Source organism: Sander vitreus, chromosome 23, assembly GCF_031162955.1.
Source record: "Sander vitreus isolate 19-12246 chromosome 23, sanVit1, whole genome shotgun sequence".
NCBI lineage: Eukaryota > Metazoa > Chordata > Actinopteri > Perciformes > Percidae > Sander > Sander vitreus.
The window spans coordinates 15,685,811-15,708,399 of record NC_135877.1 but is presented as its reverse complement, the minus strand read 5'-3'; the positions used below and the strand labels follow the sequence as shown (position 1 = coordinate 15,708,399).

Here is a 22,589-nt window from a genome sequence, read left to right as displayed (position 1 = left end):
TAAGAACTAGCAGGCTTCACAGAAGCAAAGTAAGAAAGAAGTAGAAGAACTTCTATTCTTGCACAAAATATATAAATTAAAGCACTTTCAATGACAGCTTTATGACTATTTATGTCTATTTTCAACAACTTTCAAGGGCTGGACTTTTCCTTCTCAAATTCTTATTTATATAGCAGTGCTCAAGCCAGGAACAAAAACTGTGTTCCAGTGTAAGGTAAAATGAAGTGCAATAACAAGATATAGGGCAATACAATCAACCAGGGATCTCTAAATATAATACAAAGCCAGCAGACAAAAAACAAGATGGAGACAAAAGAAAACACCAAACTAGCATAACATAAAGCCAGATGGTAACGAGCTGTATCATGGTTAAAAAAAAAAAAAACTCCTAATGGTCAGACAAGAATGTTTCTAATATTTTAGTAACCTCATTGCTAGAAATTATAAGGACAAAATATGAGCAGTATAATGCAACGCAATTTAACATCACCACAAACTGCAGCCTCCAAAATGACCTCTCTAAACATTATAGATATTGCAGGACTGTTGTATCAAACTGCATTAATGTCAGCTAGGTGTGCCTAATAAACTGGCAACTGAGTGTATATCGATGTTGGAAAAATATGAATATTATAAGATTTCAACCACATCGCCCAGCCATGCGAGGAGCAAATGAGTTTGGGTTAGGGTTAAAAGCTTTGAGACAACTAACGTGGATTGGGTGAAAAGGGCTGCAACTCAATAATTTATTGTATTTAAAGAAGACCGAGTAAGAAGAGACCAGGAGCAGAGGGTGTGTAGAGTATACACGTGTCATCTGCTTAGTTAAAAACATGATCAGAGACAACAAGAAGGGCCATTGAATCCTTATCTACAGTATAAAGCCACACCATTCTGCATGTTCAGATAAGCTTTCTCTCAATGTCATGCTCCCATACGCACGGGTCAACATTCCATGTAGAGAAGCCGGGAAAGCGAGTGACCCTGATTCAATCCCGCTAAAAGCAGTGGAGCACCAAATCTGCTCCGACAGGCCCTCCACCGTCTGCTCTCCTGAAGCTAAATAGGTCTGCTGATTCAGGCTACCTGAGGAGAAAGTCAGTACCGCTTACATAACGGAAATACCTGTCCGTGTGTGTTCTTGTGAAGGCCACAGAGATGCTTAGGTGTGAGCGGGTGCGCAGTTGCGTCTTTCAGGAGTGGAGGGAAATAATGAATCTTCCTCCTACATAAATAGCTCAAATACAGAGTCCAGGGGGAATTGGTACAGTTTCTACACTTTATAAAAAAATGTAAAAGACTCTATAGCCAGCAGGAGGCACACAATGGATGGAGGCAGAAAGAAAGTGAGGGATTTAGTGTGTGTGTGTGTGTGTGTGTGTGTGTGTGTGTGTGTGTGTGTGTGTGTGTGTGTGTGTGTGTGTGTGTGTGTGTCCAGGCCAAACGTCTTGTAGAGAGGGAAACAGTATGACACTGAGGTTGAATTATTCATCCAAGGTTCTATCCAGTGAAATATTGATACTCAGATACATCTCTCCCTCATACACTTTCTTGTCTTTCTTTTTGCACTTTCTCCCACCCGCATTTATTTATTTACACTGGCAACTCTTTTTCATCACAGATGTGACCAGAAAAAAAAAAAAAAAAAGGAAGGATACAGAAATGAATATAGATGGCAGGGAGCAGGGAAATTGAAACTGAAGAGAAACACAGATTTTACATCCTTGGATTAGAGAGGTTGTTACTCTCTTTTCCATTTATTTTTCTTTCTCTCACACACCTCACACGAAGGTAGAGACAGATCCATAATAAGAAAACATTAGAGAGAGAGAGAGAGAGAGAGAGAGAGAGAGAGAGAGAGAGAGAGAGAGAGAACAGTAGACATCAAAAGAGAAAAAGTTAGCTAGTGGGGGAAAGAGGAGCTGGAAAGAAAAGAGATACATGATGGAAACAGAAGGAAATGATGCAGAGAACAAAGACAAAGTACAGAGCTCTTTCACACCGGCAGATTACTGTTTCTCCAATCCCAGATGCAGATCCAAAGGAGAAGGACTGCTCTCAGACCACTGAAGTTACACCAAACTGTAGTGATTTTGTTTTAAAGTGTACGTCAATGTGTCCTCTTACAGGGGGTTATGTGTAGGGTTGTTACCGAAACCCGGTGCTAATACGGTACCGGTGCCTAAACGACCGGTATCTACCGGACTGAATTGCAACGCAGATTTCAGTGCCTCATTTCGGTGCCAATTAAATGCCTTTTGCGCTGCTCTCTGATGCTCTGAAACCGAAGTTAGAGGCAACAGAAGCATCACTGCACGTGATGCTAGTTAACACTTCACTTGACAGCAGGTTAACGTTAGCCTACCGTTAGCTAGCAGCTGGATTCAACACGGTTAAAATGCTGACAGCTAAATGGTGTAAAGTGTGTAGGTATTTCACTGTAGAGGATTCCAATAGCGGGACGTTAAGCAGTCTGCAGCTGCCGTTGTTGGAAAAACAACACAGACGGTGCGTTCACTTGAAACTAGTAAGCCTCGTGGTGCATTCAAAGTTATTTTAAAATACCCTATTCCCTATTACCCTATTTTTTAAGTATCGGTTCAGGCACCGTTAAGGCACCGGCACTGTTTTAAAAGTATCGTTTTAGCACCGGTATCGGAAAAAACCCAAACGATACCCAACCCTAGTTATGTGCCAGGCTATTTCTTTTGGGCTAACAGTAGTCACACTTAACGCAGATGCCCACAGATCAGAACAACAGTAAACTATGATGAAAGCAGACCAGTGGGTTTGAAAGGATGGAGAGTGGAAGATTGAGATTCCAATTGATGAATCCTGTGTGAAAACAGCAGAATAAGACTGAAAAAGAAGTTAAGAAAGTAAGACAAAAAGCACAAAAAGGACAAAGAGTGTAAAAGTGAGTATGAAAGACAAGACAAATTGAGAGAGTAAGAGAAAGTCAGTCAGTGTGAGTGTGTGTGTGTGTGTGTGTGTGTGTGTGTGTGTGTGTGTGTGTGTGTGTGTGTGCGTGTGTGTGTGTGTGTGTGTGTATGCACACATTTTACAAAGCACACAGCACCACCAGCCTCCTCCACCTCATCCTCTATCAATGATTTTCCATCTCCACTCTGCCTCATTTCGTCTCAGTGTGATTCGCACACACAAAGGCCCTTCTTCTTCAGCCAGAGAGACAATTAACCCTGGCTTAATGAGCAAAGCAGGGGAAAACAACTGCCTCCGAGGGACAGATAAATATTTCACCAGCCTGTGTTTATACCAAACAACAAGAGCACGGAAACCAGGCCACATTCATTCAAAGTTGAACTCTTTCAAAGTTTAAAGTTCTTCACTCTTGCTTTATCCCATGTGGAAGCGAATAACTGTCAAAGTCAAGGACCTATGGAAAACACATCTACTCTGGATGCATTTTGACCACATAAGGAAGAACGTGTGCATGTTAAAATGCATCTCTGGAATAAGAAAAAGAGAAAGTGATGGGAAAAAATAGAACAATAGATTCTGAGGAAAACAGACAAATGCACTTTCAGGAGCTGCTCTGCATCTTATGAGTGTGTGTAGATATTTTTAGAGACAGGTCTTGCTGCTATGCTGGAGCAGCACTGCAGGGTGCTTACTTCTGAAACAGCGTGACGGAAGAAAAGCGTAAATGAAATCAAAAGTGCAAACTGCCTGAACCAACACGGTGGGCCTGTTACACTACCTCATTTACATACACGTCCCCTCAGAAACAGCAGTCATCAAAATGTGTTATTTTCATCTCTGCACCAATTTTGAATAAGGTGGGGGTGCAAATATTAAAGAAAAAGCCAAGGGGTGCAACTAGCCCGTTAACCAACATACAGCAGCAGCAACACGCAAGAAGGTGATTTTTATGTTCGCAAATGCAAAAGCTGCTGGGAGATCAGATTAAAGGTTTATTCAGTCATTGCTGTTGCAAATAATGTGTCCAGGAAGTTCTCTTCAAAGCAGCGATGAAACATTAAAAAAAAAACTAAAAGAGAAAACAAGAAAGTCAGCCAACTCCCTGGATGCCACAAGAGCTGAAAAAGCTATTAATAAAGTATATCAATAGATTATTTATAAAGCATCCTGTGTTCATGCGTTTAACAAACTTGACACTGCAGTACATCTTCCGTTACCACAGCAACAGACGTGTGTCAAAACTCTCCTGCAGGCCTTTCCTATACGGCGCACTCCGACTTTTAAACCCTAGGGGATTGAAAATATATATATATGGCGCTCAAAGTCAGCCATACTGTAAAACTGTGACACAGCAATGAAAGGCGAAATGTCCTCTGTGAGTCCAATTCGGTCAGAAAACGTGGCAGTTTTACAGTACAGCTGACTCTAAAAGCCTGCCGTGATTTTCCTCAAACCACTTGGGTCTGAATGCGAGCATGTGCTACTGAAGTGGAGGCTTGTTCAAGTGCTTTGACATATAGTTTGACCAGTAGAAGTGAAATATTGACTGTGAAAATCTGGAGTCTAAAAGTGGCATTTCTCTATGTGGGGGAAGGACCTTTTGAACTAATGAATTAAGACCACATAAAATTATACATATGCATAGTTGCATTTTGCTGCTTTAATATGTTCTTTTGCAAACAGGAGTTTTACTGTAAGAAAAAGAAATCAGATCTCAAGTGCTACTTTTTTTTTCTGGCTAGATGAATGAACAGTAGGTGAAGCTGCTCGACTGCAATGAGAATGGGACATACGATAAAACTTAACACACTTGTTGTTCTTTAGGTGTTTGCGGCTTACTACCGATGTGGATTTAAAAGATTATTTTACGATGTAAATACAAATGTACTTAGCATTTATCAAGATAACAATTGATTAACTAATGGCTACTGTAAGAAATATAACCATGCTATTCACCAAAGGACTGATGAATATTTGAATTTTGCATTGTCTTACAGTTCCCTCTGTTCTGTGTGTTTTTAATTGCAGCTTTTCTTCCTCAAACTTTGGCTAAATAAAACTAAACTTTGGCTAAATAATAATAAATTAATTAATTAAAACCTAAACTCCAACGCCTGATGTTCCTTTTTGAGTTCTTTGTTCTGACGCTACATCACAAACTGTGATACTTGGTTTATAAATAATAAAAACATTTTTGCACACAGCCTGCTTTGTTGTTATTTCCGACCAAAAGAACTGGCATATGCAAATAAGTTATATTTCTGAAATCTGGAACAAAAAAGGAGGTGGCCGGAGTTAGCCGGGGGCAACATAACTCTAGCCTGAGAAAGATAAATGAATACTTGGACTGATGTTTAGCCTCGACAGAAAGCACTGAAGTCTTTGCCAGTGAGGGAGACTGGAACCACATTTACTTATGGTGTAGTCCATCTCAAATATACAAGAATCTTGACTGCTTGATATACCCCATCCGTCCCTCAGAGAAGTGATTGCATTTACTTTCCACTTGGCCCTTCTGTCACCTGTACTGCTTGCTGCTACACAAATGTTTCTTAATCTTTGGCAGATTCTCTGTCCAACAAATGTCTCTTGAGGAAAGGGCAGCGCAACCTTGGCTCCTTCATTTCATCACACCACCCTGCCCTCCTTCCCTTCACTCTGAGTTTTGGTCAAAGTGATGATATAACAGTTCATTAGCCGCTGAGGCCTCGTTACGATGCGCTTAATGGAGATGGCTTAAGCTGAGAAAGCAGCAGAGAGACAGACTGAGACCTGATGAGTGGAAGAAATCTCCAGTGTTATGGCTTAACTCTGACCTACTGCACAAAGTAAGCTTTATTTTAAAACAGCATCATTGGGGGAATATCTATGTGTGAAAATATAAAAGGCTTGGGAGCGTTGGCTTCCAGCGAGGGAGGGCGGCTTCAAACATAAGGTCACAAAAGTTGACAGAAAAGAAAATGACAGCAGAAAGAAAATGAAAAAACAACTGAAGGTGTGAAACAGAGAGATAAGATTAGAGGAGAACACAGAAAGGGCAGGTCTGGTGAGAACTCAGAGACAGACAAACAGAGAATGAACGCGAGGGGAGCGTGAGAAGGTGAGATAAGGTGAAATAGTGTTTCTCCCTTTCTCCTCCATCACAGGCTTGGCTGATAAGTGATGTCTGACAACACTGGTGGCAGGGGAGAACAGTCATCTAAAACACGCCCATCCATCTACATACACTGGATACACTGGAAGTGTGTGTGTGTGTGTGTGTGTGTGTGTGTGTGTGTGTGTGTGTGTGTGTGTATGTGTGTGTTCTACTGTGTTGTGAACATGCAAGCAAATAACTGTGTTGCTTCTGTCCTGTTCCAGATGAGAGTTGACATGTTTTTTACTGGGTTGAACACCATCAATGAATTCACAACTCAGGTGTTAACCTGGTATTCCTTTGTTTTTTTTTAAATAAACCATGTGGGGGGTTTTAACCCTTCGTGGCGCTGTAGAGCAATGTTTTGATGAGCAGGTCCCTCTTTTATTGTATCTTGTGCTCTACTACCATGCACATGAGGACACACATGTACTGTAGGTGCTCATGCATGCTGCTGCCATGATGCAAAAGGGCAGTAATAGAAATATATAGTGCATACAAGCTATGATATATACATTATATATATACAGAGCACGTTCTTCTCCTATCCTGGAATGTTGTGTGGACTAGACAGACCCTCCTCCGGAGTGCTGTGGAGGTAAGTCTGGCAATGCGAGACTACTGTAACATCAACAGATTATTACCAAACTCAATGAAACAGAAGACTGGGAACTTTACTGGCTTCTGGACTGCATTGAACTTTATAGTGTGGGGCTAATCTGACAGGAAATCTGCTGGATGGCTCAAACAGACAGTCCCTCCAGAAAAACGCGATTATGCGATCGCATAATTCAATGCATAATCAGCCAAAGTCCGCATATTTATGCGGGGGCCGCATTTTTTTCAAATACGCTGCACTTTCACCGCATAAATTGCCGATTACCGCACAAAATATGCGGGGCTTGCATGATTTCATAATCCCCGCATTTTCGTTGCAAAAAAGTCACATATATCTTAGCAGAAAGTTGAAAAATGTTGCGTTTACTTCACACAAAAGCAGCCATTTTCCCCTGTTGCCATGGGAACATTATGAAGTGACGTAATTACGCGACGTGAACATCATCGAAAAAGCTGCAAACCCCGCGATGAAGCCATGATGAAACCGCAGTTTTTGCAAGTTCCCGCAATTTCGTCGCATAAAATTGCAGAAATATCCCGCATATTCCATCGTATTTTTTGAGAAAACGTGCCGCATAATCAACAACAATCACAAAAAAACTCCTCATTTTTTTGGAAGGACTGAACAGAGACAGACAGGTTTTGCTGTCTTTTTTTTCAGTGTGTTGCTTGAGGTTAACTAACCAAATCAGTAGCTCTTATACATTTTTATAGTCTAGATTTTCCTACATGTTTAAAGGATTCCTCTCCCAAATTTTAGACCTTTCTTTTTAAATCAATAGCGGTATGATGGTTGCATCAGTGAGTCCAATCAAACAGAATTAGGAGGATTAACAGAAGAGAACAGATGCTGATGAGATGGTACCTCAGCCTGGCTAAGTGAAACAGACAAAGCTCAAGAGATATTGATTAAGGCCTCTCGTGTCTGTGTTCACTCAGCAAAGACACTTTTGAATCTGATAATATTGCTGTTCAGTTTGCAACTTGACGACTTAGGTGTGAATTACTCTGGGCTGCTGGGCGTGTGTGTACAGTCAGGAAGAGCCTTTTCACACCTGCCGCCTCCCTCTTGGATCATGGCACTGTGACAGATCGTCTCATTGGCGTTTGGAGGAGGTGTGGGTGTGGGTGTGTGTATGTGTATGTGTGTCAAGGCCAGGTGTGAGACAGGTGCAGCATTTCCTGACAGGACACGGGGCAGAAGGGAGGAGGACTGATGGGAGTCAGTGTAGGATGTAATAGCCTCTCTCAGAGGGCTGGACCACAACACTTCATCACACCATTACAAGCCCTTATGTATTTTGTGTAAAAAGTGTAAGGTGGAACGTCGGTGATAAGAAGCATAAGAAATGTTTAATTAAACACTCTACACAGGTACCGACACACAACAGGGGATTGGACAAGCACATATACCCCAACACAATAGCCTGCTGCTTCTAATTACACTCACACCATTCCCCCCAACCATACAGAGTGTGGGGGGGGAGAGAACAACAGAGGCAGAGACGAAGAAAATAAAAAGGAGCTTGAGAGATGATAAAGGCAGCAGTACTGACAGGGACGAGTAAAAAAAAACAGCGAAAAAATAAAAAACATCACATTACACAGGGAACCAAGAGGCAAACAAAAAGAGGCAAACATTATAGACTCCTTACACTACAAGCCTCACGTTGCACAATATCAACACATTGACTAAGAGAGAACCATGGGAGACATCACCCGCAGTCACTTCTCCTGCTCTTCTTCGACCAATAACAACATCATCCTGTTCAGCAGCAACACACTGAGTCATTCTGTAGAAAGGCGTCAGATGTTTAGACCTGCGATCAGAGAGGATCTGATAGCTCCAAACTCTTCACTGGATCACATCACCATAAGGAATACATGCCTTCTCTACTCGGTTCTGCTTATTTTTAATTTTTCTGTTTTTCCAACAGTTCTCTTGAGGAATTCTGTCACAGCAATGAGGATCAGTGCATTCTTATCATATACTACAGTTAGTATTTGTGGAAAGGCTCTTTTAAAAAGACTGTAGTGCCTCTTCTGAATGGTGTGTCAGGAAAAGGAAACCATTTCAATGGATCTAGATTACAATCAATTAAATAACCATTGTAGTGATTGCACAAACAATGCTTAAAGGGGTTGTTTTATGTTAACACATAATCCAAATTAATCTTATCTTGCTGATGTTTACATATAGCCCCTAAAATGGATTTGCATTGCTTTTGAGATTGCCACCCACTACTTTACTGGAGGCATTGTTGCGTGTGAGTTACATTCTAGCAGTTCATCGAAATAGAAGTACTATGCTTCTTTCATGTTTTTATTTGGGGGGGGGGGCATGCATGTTGTCTAAATATTGAGGGAGACGTGCCCCTAGCATAATGTACAACTAGAAGTGACTGTAAGTTGGAGCAAAATGGTTCTTTAATTTAAGTCTAGGAAACAGAAGCACAACAATGTGAGCTCATCTGGTATATCTGTGTAAAGTATATATAATATATAATAATATAATATGAAGCAACCAGCAGCTTCATATAATGAAATAATGAAGATCTTATATTTATAGTTTATCTTCATTCCAAACTTTATGATTTCATCAAATTATATGGTGAAAATGGATTTCTAACCACTAGTTTCTACTTTCTAAGAACAAAAAAAGTTTGTACCCCTCAAAGCCATTGTTCAGAGCTTTTGTGGAATTCAAGCCAAACTTCAAAATCAGTCTACATCTATGATCCAAATGCACATTTAATACTATCCCACTGATCCTCCATAATGAAATCTCTCCTTAGACCAGCTGAAGATAAATACAATCCAAATACTCCCATGAGGGCTTCCAGATGGTTGCCAAACCCTTTTCCAAGACTGACAGAAAAATAATTACGCTATATGACTTCTTTTTTTTTTTTTAAATATCAACTTCCTTACTAACAAGTCTGTTTAAAGTTCTGTGTCTGAGCGTTGATGCCAAGTTTTAGTTTCAAGTCATTTTCTGATTGCAAAAACAGGCGAGCATGGAGACACGCCTTGGCAATAATCATTAAAACAGATAGACAGTTAGATTATCATCCAGCTTCCGTACTCTGCGGGCTATATTATCTGTCATACGAGGTACACACTCTGTCATGGTAATTATGATGACGGACAGGATGGTCTCTCATAGCTGTCCTGCCGACACACAGTACGATTAATCAATCAAAGCTTGCGACACAGGGGGGTCCAGGCATAATAATCCATCACTGCTCCTCACATCCACATGCTGATCCATCAACATGCCATGCTAAAGACGAGAGAGAGAGCAGAAAAAAAAGTCTGTGAAATGGAGTAATAGAGTGATCTGTTAGCCGATTCCCAGAATAATTATGACTGTCATGAGGATGTAACGAAGCTGATGAGCGCTACATTAGTGCATCAAGCAGCCCTGTCTGTGAAGTTTACTAATAAACAAACCAATGGGTGTATTAGTGGACTGTTTGGTTTCTAGTTTGGTCACAGTTTAAAGGGCAAAACACATACAAATCTATTTAAAAAAAACAAATAAACGCTAAAATAAAAAGTAGAGCAAGGGATGCTCTATATTTTTTTTATTACATATCTAATATATAAAAAAAATGTGAACAGAGCCAGGCTAATATGTTCCCCCTGCTTCCAGTCTTTATGCTAAGCTAGGGAGCAACAGCAAACATATTTTAGCCACCTAAAAAAGACCCACCTAAAAAAAAAGAAATCAATATCAGTTTACGTGTACACTACATTTTGAATTTTTTCACCGCTTTACCTTACCATCAGACAGTGGTTTCCTACAGGGAAATGAAGCGGTTACCTATGCTCTAAGCTAGCAGTCTCCTTTGATAAAAGATGTAATTTTACCTTGCAGAACACAGGAGTTGCTGATCTGCTGCTGCCTCGGTCGATCAATAGTTTGTTTGTGTTATTGTGTGACTTTCGGTGTTTTAAAGCAGGGATCTTGAACAGGGGGTCCGGGGCCCCTAGGGGGTCCTCAGAGTTAATGCAGGGGGGCCTCCAAATAATTGTTCATTTTTGAAGTTTTTTCAAAAATTAAAAAGTCTTAACATGAATATATTATTAACAAATATAAATCCTCACTGATAATAGGCGTACTGGCCTATAGGTAAGGTAGTCACTAAGGCCATCCACAGACACAGTGAATCATCACATGTATGTTTTAACATTAAAACATGATTTATAAAATCATGCCAACAATTATTAGGCTATTTTAATAGCTTAGTATTCTATGTAAAAAAAAAAGTTATGTATACAGGCTTTAGGCTGCCCTACACATTATTGTAGTCCCAGTTTAATATGCAACTCAATGTATACAATATATGTAGTAGGGGGTCCCTGATCCGTCTCTCTTTAAGTTTAGGGGTCCTTGGCTTAAAAAACTTTGAAGATCCATGTTTTAAAGGGTTAGTCCGGATTCACAAAATAATTCCAAGTCACAAAGGGCTGTCTGTCAAGGTAAAGCGGGGCCTTTTTTTTAGCTGGCAACAATATGTTTAGCTGCTACCCCCATCCACAGCAGTACATTTTTAAGCTTCCGTGTCAGTACTCCAACCTGCTTCTCCGAACTGGGGGCGAGCCGACCGCCATCTACTGTAGGTAATACGCTGACTATAAGTACCTCATACAACCCCACTTCAAAATATCCAAACTATTCCTTTAAGGAAATCTTTGAGCTCAGCAGAAATATTGACTTCATTTTTATCGAGTTATAATGTATATGCATATTGATGGACATGAATTATTACTGCGATAACATTTTTGGACAGCCCTATTAGTAGACAGTCAAAAATCTGGAATCCAACCAAAAGTGGCCTCTATTATCTTAATCCTCAGTGGCTTGTTTGCTTCACATTGATTCAAGTACGACCGTACGCTCTTTTCTGTTAGAAAGGCAGTAAATTCAAACCTTTAAGCCTCTATCCTCACATTTAATGTCATGCTACTGTGTGTGGTGTTCTTTCTAGCACCTCATCTTTCTTTTTAATAGCCTAATGCAGGCTTTCACACTGCCATTTAAACTGCATGTGCTATGTTTACCTTTAGAAAAATTGTGCTTTTGTGTAGCACAGAGTTTTCTGAAAATCGGAACACTATGAAATATATAAAAAAGAAACAGTATTAAGTAAAAGAAATACATGAGACTCTCATCGAGTTTGAGCTCATCTCCAGGCTTTATGAGTGTGTAAACAGGAATCTGCTGTAGACGAGATTAGGATGTGTTTTTGGCCACCTGTCTATAAAAAGCCTGAATGGCAGCAACTACTGCCTTCTCAACAGTAACATCTCTGTCGGCCCACACAAGCACGTATAAACAAAGGCGTGCACGCACATGTTCAGGCACACAACACGACCCCACACACAGCATCAGGACTAATCTGAGATATCAAGCCTCATCGATCAGCACTGCTCTCCCTTGAGGATTACATCATTGCCCAGCAAATAGCCAATCAGAGCACAGCTGAGACTGTCCGCTCTGTGAACCCATCTCCTGTAAAGGTAAAGGCAATAAGATAGAGCCACACACACACACACACACACACACACACACACACACACACACACACACACACGTCACAAAGAGGAATTGATATCACTCCCTCAGGTATTGAGTGTTTTATGTAAACCTGCACCACTGCAGTGCTCCTCTAGTTAACGTAACAATGACGCATGTTGGGGGCATTTTTGTATTGTTTTACTGAGACATATCAAACACATCTCAATCAACAGCTCTCCCTCTCACATACACAATGATATATTGTTGAAAAACAGCAAAAGGCATTCAGAGTGAATTATGCTGCATAATTTTGTGGCGATAACTTTATGTGTACAGAGAACTAAATTTTTCGCGTGGGCAGGAAGAGGCACAGAGTGCATTTAGGTGCCATCTACCTGCTTTTTATAATGCACTGATTACGTTCTGATGTAGTAGATACAATACAGTCATATATTAAGAGGCTATTATTAAAACTCTACATCACTACATATACAGTACTTAAACGTCATTGTCACATATTTGTGTTCCAATATTTTGGCGTTTAATAAAAGAACTTGATGACTAGAAAATAAAACTATTCTTGTAAAACTATTCAATATTTTGTGTGCATCCCGGTAGCCGTGGAGTCTAAGATGCATACCGTAAAACCAAAATATCACTGGTTTTAAACTTCTGGCCAAATAATTTCAAGAAAAAAAGGTGGCTATGGGGCACCAACCATAGACCACAACATTCCCAGTTCAAGTCCGGCAGGAGACATTTGTTGCGTATTATTTCCAATCTCTCTCTCTCTCTCCCCTTATTCATCTCTCTACTGTCGATTCTCTAATGAAGGCATAAAAACCATAATATTTAAAAAAGGTGAAAATATAATTTTGGAACAGACTCGTGTCTACCTACCAATCTGTATCCTCTACTTCCCAGTGATTCCATACGACCAACGTAGACTTTGAGCAACCAGTCTGAAGGTATAGAATGTGTTAACATACCTTGATGTAACCGCCAGTCGAGACCAGAAGAGAGTTGTCTGGGGAGAAGTGCAGGTCGGTCACCCAGCCTCCGTGGAGTGAGTCCATGCCGTCCTTCCCGTCACGGGAACAAATCCTCAGCAAAGAGCCGTCCTTGACACTCCAGAGCTGTGATGGACAGCCGTACATTATAAACCAACCATTACGTAAATGTCACTGATAAACAACAAAGATGTCAGACTCAGCATAACCCCAATTACAAAATAAAAAAAAACTGCATGTTTTACAATAATAGTGAATATTTCATTATTTTGGATTTAGCTTGTGTTAATGTGAGCTGTGTTTCCATTTACATATCTCCATGCCTGTGCTATCATTCAACTGTTAACATTCAACTGGTAAAATAAATAAATGAATTCTTATTACGAGGTTGACTTATTTTCAGCCCCATATTGTGGCCTGTATCGGCAGCTGGAGTTTGCAAAGTTGCCATGGAGATGGCTTAGTTGTCGTCGAATGACCTAAGTATGGAATTTTGATTGATAACGGGTGCTCGTATATAAGGGGAGATCACAACCTCCATCTCTGTTCAAAGATGGTCTCTGGCATCAGATGTGATCAAAACGCCATGCTGAGGTCACGCGATAACAACTAAATGGCATCTGTTTATGACATGTGTCATAATATTTGTTTTGTCAAACTTCTGTTTCTAAAGGTCAAGCTCAATAAAAATGGACAATGAAGAGAATTTGCGGTGTGATATACATTGTGAATGTACCCATAACGCACTACATAAATAATCAAATGATGGTTTGTGATCTTCACTAGAGCAGCACATCATGTTGATTGCAGCTGTTATGCAACTGTTCACATGCCATGTCCATTTGACAATGACACATCACACGTACAGCTATATTTAACATTTGGCATGCTTTTGTGCAGAATGACTCACATGTGTTTCCATAGAAACAGGGGTGAGATTTCAGTGTGGTTTATGTAATTGGATCCAATGGATTCGTCCATTTCTGGATAATGGAGCAGTTCAGCTCCAAGGCCACCAGAGGGCATTAACCCCTTGTTGACTGCAGGCTGAACAACGCTCAATCTTCCGCTTCGCAGACAAACTTTTCATTTACTTTGCGTTTGTGTACAAGCACTGCAGGTTCCAAAGCCTTTGGGGATCTAATTCGGCAGCCTGAGTCCTCTCCTTCACCTCCCACTGTCAGACATCTCCTCCTCTTCCTGCTCTCTTTATCCCAACTTCCTCACACAACCTGCACCTCTTCCAACTCCCGCTCCCCCATCTGAGAAGAAGCCCTGCCTCCTTCCTTTCATGTCACTCCTTCTCTGCGCGCTGCAGCAATCATGATGTATTAGTAAGCACTTTATCTAAATGAGAGATGAGATGTAATTATAGGGTGATCTCTGGAATAAATGTTGACTGCTGTAATTGTATTTTTTTGTAAGTTGGATTGAAAATTGGATGGTTTCATACTAATTACATAATGTCATTTGGTGTGTGGACACACTGATATCTTCTTGAGGCAGGAAAGTCAGTGGGAAGTCTGTCCTCACGTCTCATCTGCAGCTTCTGTACGTTCTTCCAAATGATCTCCATTAGTCCCCCCCACTCATCTCTTAAATACCACATTTTCTACATAACTCCAAAGAAATTTCTGCTTCCCATTTTCTCCACTTCGCCTTTTTGCATTTAGGCACTGAGCTGAGGTTGATTTCTGACAATGCAAGAGCAGAACAAGCCTGCTAATGAGCCTGAATCCCTAGATACAGCGTTCAGATGCAGCCTTTTTTTTTAACCTTTGCTACCAATGATATGAAATGCAAAGGTTAAGGTCAATGTTTGAACACTCACCCAAATCTCTCCGTTGTCGTCTCCTGTTGCAAGGCATCGGCTGTCCCAGGAGAATCGGCAGCTTCGGATACAGTCTTGGTGGCCCCTCAGGGTGTGGACACACTGCCAGGACTCACATTGCCACAACTAGGAATGGAAAGTAATGCATCAAGAAGAAGGAAAAGCAGAAATTGGTATATATCAATTGTGCATGAAATATAAAAAAAATGACAACCAAAAACAGAAATTTACACATTCTGACTTTATTATCTGAAATAAATCTGCATGTATTGGATACATTCACTTCATCACATAAGTGATGAATAAAACTGAAGTGAGTGACAACCCCTTACTTATTCAAGAGTAACCCACCCAGCTCCCTGTTTCTGTAACACAGGGCATCTAACGTGTGATGTAATGTAGATGAAATGTTATTATATAAAATCATCACAGCAGTCTTTACATGGGAATAACAGGTTATAATAACAATAGGTTATTTCATGTATTTTTGTAGCTCAAACCAGTCATCACCAATAGGTCTTATGAGGACAAACAATGCAGAGCTAATGTTGTTACAGTGCTGCATCAGAATGATGATACTGTTAATGAATGCCCTCTCACTCTGCTGTTTTCTTTCTCTCACTTTGTTTGCATTTTCCGGCTTTACTTTCTGTCTCTCATCCATTGTTCTCTTTATATTCCTCCCTTCTTTCTCTTCCTCTCTCTGTGTTCCTTCCTTACCCCGGTCACATCCTGTGCCGCACAGAAAATAACACAGCCTCATAATTAGACACTTCATTTGGCAGCTGGCTAACTGTGTCTGCACACAAAGTCCCATTCATCTGAAGGTCAGTAGAAAAAGAGGAAAAAGGGTGAACAGGGAGCGAGAGAGAGAGAGCACCCGCCATCTTTTTGTGGTGCTCAACAAATACACTCATGGCTGAGCCTTTTGGTTTGACCTCTAGATAGATGGAGTCCGGGACTTGATGTTTGTGTGTGTGTTTTGAGCCACCAAAGCCCCGGCTCGGTCTGGAGAACAAGGACTATGTGACTGACTGCTAACCAGCGCCACAATACACACACCTCAATTATCATCTTTGCCAAATCCATAAAACACACATTCTCTCTCACTCTCACATCCATTGACAGAAGCCAGATTGGCTGCCGACCCAGTGGCTGTTCTCTACAGTAAGTGTCGACCAAATTCAAATTCCCGTGTGAAAATCTGTGGCTCTACATCAACTGCTTTAACAAATGCCTGAGAGATTGGCTTTGCATTGTTTCGAATACTGGACATTCGGGAAACAATGTTGTTGTCGTCTGCGGTTGAATATTTGACAGAGAAGTATAAATCTAACGCTGAACCACAGCTGTTTTTATGATCCAAGAAAATGAACGACACTGAGAGGGCAGCACTGTCAAAGAGTGTACAGTCTCAGTACAGTTCAGCATGTACTGTGCTATGCAGTTCCTTTTACTGTGGATGAGGAGTAGGAAAAGCAATGATTTAAGAACTGCTCGGGGAAAGGTTAAAAACACATCTCCAGCCCACTGAGTCAGTCAAAGTCAGGTGAAAGGCAAGCGCAGCAGTGTTGGTGAATGGCAACCTGGCAAAAACTACATCCAGACATGGAGCTGGGTCTGTTGCAGACCAGCCAGCCTGCCAGGCTGTTGGGTCAGCAGGTCCACGAGCTGCAGTCAAACTAAATGATCACTGGACGTGGGTGTAGAAGGACAGACTGACCTGCAGCTAACTCACCAGGCCCGGGGCCATCTGCTGCACGCTAATCTCTAAGGTCCCTCGTCTCCCTACTGGAGAAAGCCTCGGATATCACCCGCAGCAATGTGTCCGTGTGTATAAGCTGTAAGTAATGAGTTCAGAAGGTTTGAGGGAAGACGTTGATGTGTAATAGGTCACGTTGTTACTGGAAGCACAAACAGATATGTCTCATCCTGTGAGTATGCGTGTGTGTGTGTGTGTGTGTGTGTGTGTGTGTGTGTGTGTGTGTGTGTGTGTGTGTGTGTTGAACCTTAGCAGTTTTGTCAGCAGAGGTGGTGGCGAAGAGGCATCCGTCTGGCGATACATGACAGGACAGGATGGCTCCCCAATGAGCCTGGATGTCCTGCAGCTTCTCTCCACTTTCTATGTCCCACATCTTTAGAGTTAGCAGGAAAAAGAGAGGGATCATTTTATATTTGATGCTACTGTTAACTGTATTGTAAGTCTGTGTGTGTGTGTGTGTGTGTGTGTGTGTGTGTGTGTGTGTGTGTGTGTGTGTGTGTGTGTGTGTGTGTGTGTGTGTGTGTGTTTTTCACCTTGACAGTGCCATCGAAGGACCAGGACAGCAGTCTTGTGTCAACAGGCAAGGTGGAGAGCAGAGAGAAGCATCTGACCTGTTCCTTGTGACCCTGAAGTACTTTACACTCCCCAGACTGCCACCTCCACACCTACAGTACATGGGGCAACAGAGAGACAAACAGGGACAAGGAATCTTTTAGCAGCTGATGCTTTTACTTCAGCCAATATGTTACCACCCTTACGTGCTCAGACTTTGAGGCTTGTTTCTGATAAGTCAGGATAAGTGAAATCAGCAAGTGCTTGTGCAAACTGTCCGTGAGTATGTAATTCTCCAGACTTTCTTGGGTCTTTTACCCACAATTCACAGCATTCTAACAGGAGCCTCCCACTCCACGGGCCACCAAAATGCCTCTGTGTAGGTCAAATGTGATCTCTGTCACTAATACAGCATTTGTGGCCCTTGCAAACTTTTCACTCGAGCACTTACACTGATAACGCATGTGACATCAATTCTGTGAGGGTGGACATTGGAGCTGAAAAGGTCAAACAGAAAATGTTTCTATAAGTCTGATAAATCTATTTGTAGGTGAGAGGTATGATGAGTATTGGTTTTACAGCAGGGATACTGAGGGAAAATGCAGGTATTTTTCAACCCCGGTCTTCTCATAATTGTGTGTCCATTCTGACTAGTTTCAAATTTTCAAATAGGTCATATTTGCGTTTTTTTCCCCCCCAACGTCAAAATGGACACATTATGCAAACAAAAACAGGTTATTTTCCTTTAAATACCAACATGAGGATCCATTTAAATGACAGGACTTAAAAGATGGGGCAAAACATCTTCATTAGAAAGATGAATATCCAGTCCTTTTAAAAAATCTGGGAAATAAAAGTAAAGAAAGAAAATGTCACTCCAATAACAGGCTGTTTCTATAGTGGATCCTACCTGGCTATTACAGCCTTGTGCCAATCATTTGATAGGGAGCAATGGAGGCTGCAGTGTAGTGTATGTGCTATGCGTTATAAAATATACATGGATGTAATATTTCAGTAATTCTTAGAGCGTAGTAATTCAACTGTAAAACATTGCTAATGTCACAGTGGGTCAGCATATTTTGTACTGAATTTTTAGATGTTTCCATCTTTCTGATCACATCACTGCTTAGGTATGCTCTGTGTATGCTAATGCATCTGTGGAGTTAAAACTCTGGACTGGCACATCTGTCTGCAGAGTGCTTGTTTTATGACAGGCAGGTAAATGAGCAGTTCAACTGAGCTCAAAGACGGGGGAAGGACAGACAGAAACATCCTATCAATCATGCTCTTGTGAGCAATGTTGCACCTTTTCTCCCTCTGAATAGAATCTGCCATTGGCCCAAAGGTTAGAATCCATCAGCAGCTAACATCAGTGTCATTAGGTATCTTTACATTCACTCTGCGTCTGCATTAACATCTATATACACACACTTCCATATTCTAGCGAGCACATGTCAAACAGCATGAATTTGAATAGCTTCTGGATAAGTGGCGGACGGTCCGAGAATAGCGATAGCACAGGCAGCAGCCGCATGAATACGGAACAAGGTGCTGTGTTGTCGGAGAGGGAATGAAGTGCTGCAGTGGACAGGTCTGTCAGCAAAAAGAAAAGATGAAGAAGGAGGAGATGAGAGGGGAGGGGAGGAAAGGGGAAATGAGCAACAGAGCATGAACGGAGGGGGTTGACAGACCGTAACGGCCGATAACACACACACACATACTCACACACAAACACAGATAGTTGCACATGGTCAACACAAGAGTGGGAGGGAGATGAAGAACTATCGCGAGCGGCAAAGCCGAATGCAAAGAGAGGGAGAAAAGAAGGAGAGGAGACAAAAGAGGGGGATGAAGAATGGAGAGGTGAAGAGGCAGACAGAGAAGCTGGTAGGGGAAAGTGAAAGCACCATAGAGACCTGAGGATGAGTGATTCAGCAGAGTAGGCAGTTTTACTCAAGTTGAGGAATGGGGATGGGGGAGAAGAATAATCAATAGCGGAGAAGAGAAATGGAAGCAGGCTGGGGGAGGAGGTGAAAGATCACGCCATGAATTAGGAAAGGAAAGATGGTGAGGATGAGGGTGAGGGGGATGAATGGGAGCAAACAGGAAAACCAAGCAGAAAGAGAGGAAGGGAGCAACTGATGGAGGAGAGGAGTTTAGTCTACCCTTATGGTGGTGTCCTCAGAGGATGTGATCAGTGTTTGGCCATTGTGGCTGAACCGGCAGTGCAGCACCGTCTTGGTGTGTCCCAGCAGTGTGGCTAGGAGCTTCCCAGAGGGCACCTCCAACACCTTAGGAGGAATAAACAAACATTAGCACCACAAGTATCCAAATAAACAGCAACAAGATTTAATAGGCACTATTACACTGAGCTTAATGCGATGCCAGCATGCGAAAATGCCGATATATTTGTCATGTTCACCATCTTAGTTTAGTGTGCTAGCATGCTAACATTTGCTAATTAGCACTAAACACAAAGTACAGCTGAGGCAGAATGGAATGTCATTAGTTTTGCACGATCATCAAAGTTATTGCAATTCATCCTGAGGGAAACATCGATGTGTGTACCACACTTCATGGCAATACATCAAATTATTTTAAGATATTTCACACAAGACCAAAAAAGTAGACTTCATGAGTCCTGGAGGAAAAGTCAGGGGATCACTAAAGTCAGTGGGTTTCATCTTTTGGGGACCCTGAATGTCTGTATGGAATTTCAATGCAATCCATCCAATAGTTGTTGTTGTATTTCAGTGTGGACCAAAGTGGTGGACCGAAGTCAGACCAACATTGCCATCCATAGAGCCACAGCTAAAAACTACTATAAGGCATGGGTATACTTTTGTGCAAGGTTAAGATAGATATTGGCCAAAAAAATAGGAATACAGTGCATTAAGTTCTAAAAGTCACACAAGGTCCACATCCGGTGTCCAGAATATCTATGCAACCCTCAAATGATAGCCATGTTTGCCAAAATATGCTCAGGGAGGAAAAGTGCCCTAGAAAGTTTACGAAACAATCCTGACACAGTCACATTTTGAAGGGAGTAAATAAGAGGGAGATGGAGGTGAAGTGCTGCTGCTGGCTTGACGGTGATAAGCACATCAAAAAGAAAGTAGAGTGGTGGAGAAAGTGTGAGCTTTGAGCGTGACCCTTCAGTCCAGTCAAGAGTGCGGAGGGCTGCCGCAGGTCTGGCTGACAGCCCTGCAGACATTACTGGGGGAGTCAGAGAATAAATCAGCTTTGATGCTCAAAAAGACCCAGCTCGAAAAGGGGAAAAAAAAGTCATCATGTGTTCTTACTTAGGATAGCTGCTTCTACATAAAAACCCTTTTACAATTAGCTTTTGAGATGGGAATCTTTCACAGAATATTTAAAGCTGGTTCTGAGTGAGATCTAACATGTTGTGGATGCCCTTTTAAGGCCAACTAGATGGTTGTGACACTACGGCCCAGAGGCTCCAAGAAGTCTTTAATGGGGTTCCAGGGAGTTCTGTAGCAAAATAAGAAAGTGTGTAGTCATGCTAGTGTTGTGACTCTAGGGATTTACTGTCTCCCAGCTGGTCCAGACTAAAATATCTCGACAACTATTGGATGGATTGCCTTGAAATTTGTTTCTAGGCGTTCATGTTACCCACAGGACAAATTGTCATAACTTTGGTTATCACTTAACTGTTCATCTAATCAGAACTAAATTTGACTTTGTCCAATACTTTGGTTTATGACAAAACAAGTGTGACATTACCATCAACCTGTTAGCATTGTCATCGTGAGCATGTTAGCATGCGGTTGTTTGCATTTAGCGCAAGACAAAGCTGTGTCTAAGTACAACACAGAGCCAGTAGCATGGCTGTTGTGTCTTAGTCTATGTTCACTTCTCTCTAACAGCAATTCTATATTATATCATTCCTTGGAGGAGAATCATATTAAACACAATCCATGGATAATGCTTATCTGTTTGTGGCTTTCTGGTAGCCTCCGTAAGTTTATTTTACTACTAAAATGAATTTATTCTACTTATTAATAACTAGTACAAAGAAGGCTAATTAAAGTATTATGAGGTGAAACATGGGTATTAGATTACAACTGCAATTATAAAATCTTTTGCAGCACTTATCAAAGCCTTGCATTGTTTTAATTAACTTCCAGATAGATCTATCCAGTGATATGTAAAATACTCAAATTGTCCTTGCTGAGTCTGCAACTTTGAAAACTTTTCAAACAATATTTTACGGAAAGTCATACAAAAACAATTCTTTGACTTGATTTAAAAACAGGGGATAAACCCCAAAAATCTCATGTGAAAAAGTACAGCACAACATTACGATCAGTCCAGCACAGCACCTGCAGTTTTAAAAGTATAAAAGAGAGTCCCGTAATGCCTGGGATTTTATTAGCCACTAAAATATTTACATCTCAGAGTAGAGGGTTGAGCAGAACAAGCCTTGGGGCATGCCGACCATGTTTGTCAAGATCCATGTACTGAGACGCAAGTTTCAAAGCCTGGGAGAGAACACTTCCGCGAGCTTTAAACATACGGCTCAAGGTTTTCTGGGATGGTGCAGTCAGGAAAATGCCTCAGGGCGTTTGGTAAAAAACAAATATAAAAGCAGGCTAATGTAAAGAGGAAAGATGAGGAACAATTGTTTTAAATAATACTACCAAGGGAGTTAACAAGTTGCTGAAGGGTTGCAGAAAACTGATAAAAGTGGGGAAGGAATGAGAGGGTCAGTGTTGAAGCTGGCCCTGCACGATGAGACAGTAACAACAGTAGAATCCTTTCTGTAGTTCATAATCTGCCTCTTTACAGTCATCAGGTGCATTTTGTAAAAATAAAATACACACATAAAGTGTACTTACTTTATGTAATGTAAACGTGTGTATGTGTGTGTGTGTGTTATTTTGGGTGATTCTTAAAGGATCTGAGACAAACATACAAACAGATATTACTCTTTCCCTACCATACCTGCACGCCTGTGCATAGCCCTACAGCCAGAATCAACCCCCTGAAAGAGGTCAACAGTCGCTGGATCCTGCAGCCAAGTGTCCTCAGTACCTTTCTAGCTGTCAGCCCTGCTGTCTGGCACAGAACACACACACACACACTAGCACACACACACTCACAATTTTGCACTTTTTTTTTTATCATAAAGAAACACACAATTACTTTCTGTCCTTGCCTGCACATCTTTCATGGTCAGATATTCTTCACAT

The 22,589-nt window shown here is 41.3% G+C and overlaps 1 protein-coding gene across 3 annotated transcripts in view; it reads right to left on the bottom strand.

Annotated features, from left to right (window-relative positions):
* Positions 1 to 22,589, bottom strand: part of apaf1 (apoptotic peptidase activating factor 1) — a 46,729-nt gene that overhangs the window by 8,085 nt on the left and 16,055 nt on the right. For all 3 annotated transcript variants that reach the window (XM_078281496.1, XM_078281495.1, XM_078281497.1), the window contains exons 22-26: positions 19,542 to 19,667; positions 17,358 to 17,489; positions 17,072 to 17,197; positions 15,063 to 15,188; positions 13,211 to 13,357 (exon numbers count right to left, since the gene is read on the bottom strand). In XM_078281496.1, the coding sequence (XP_078137622.1) occupies positions 13,211 to 13,357; positions 15,063 to 15,188; positions 17,072 to 17,197; positions 17,358 to 17,489; positions 19,542 to 19,667 (657 nt within the window). The remainder of the gene's footprint in view (positions 1 to 13,210; positions 13,358 to 15,062; positions 15,189 to 17,071; positions 17,198 to 17,357; positions 17,490 to 19,541; positions 19,668 to 22,589) is intronic.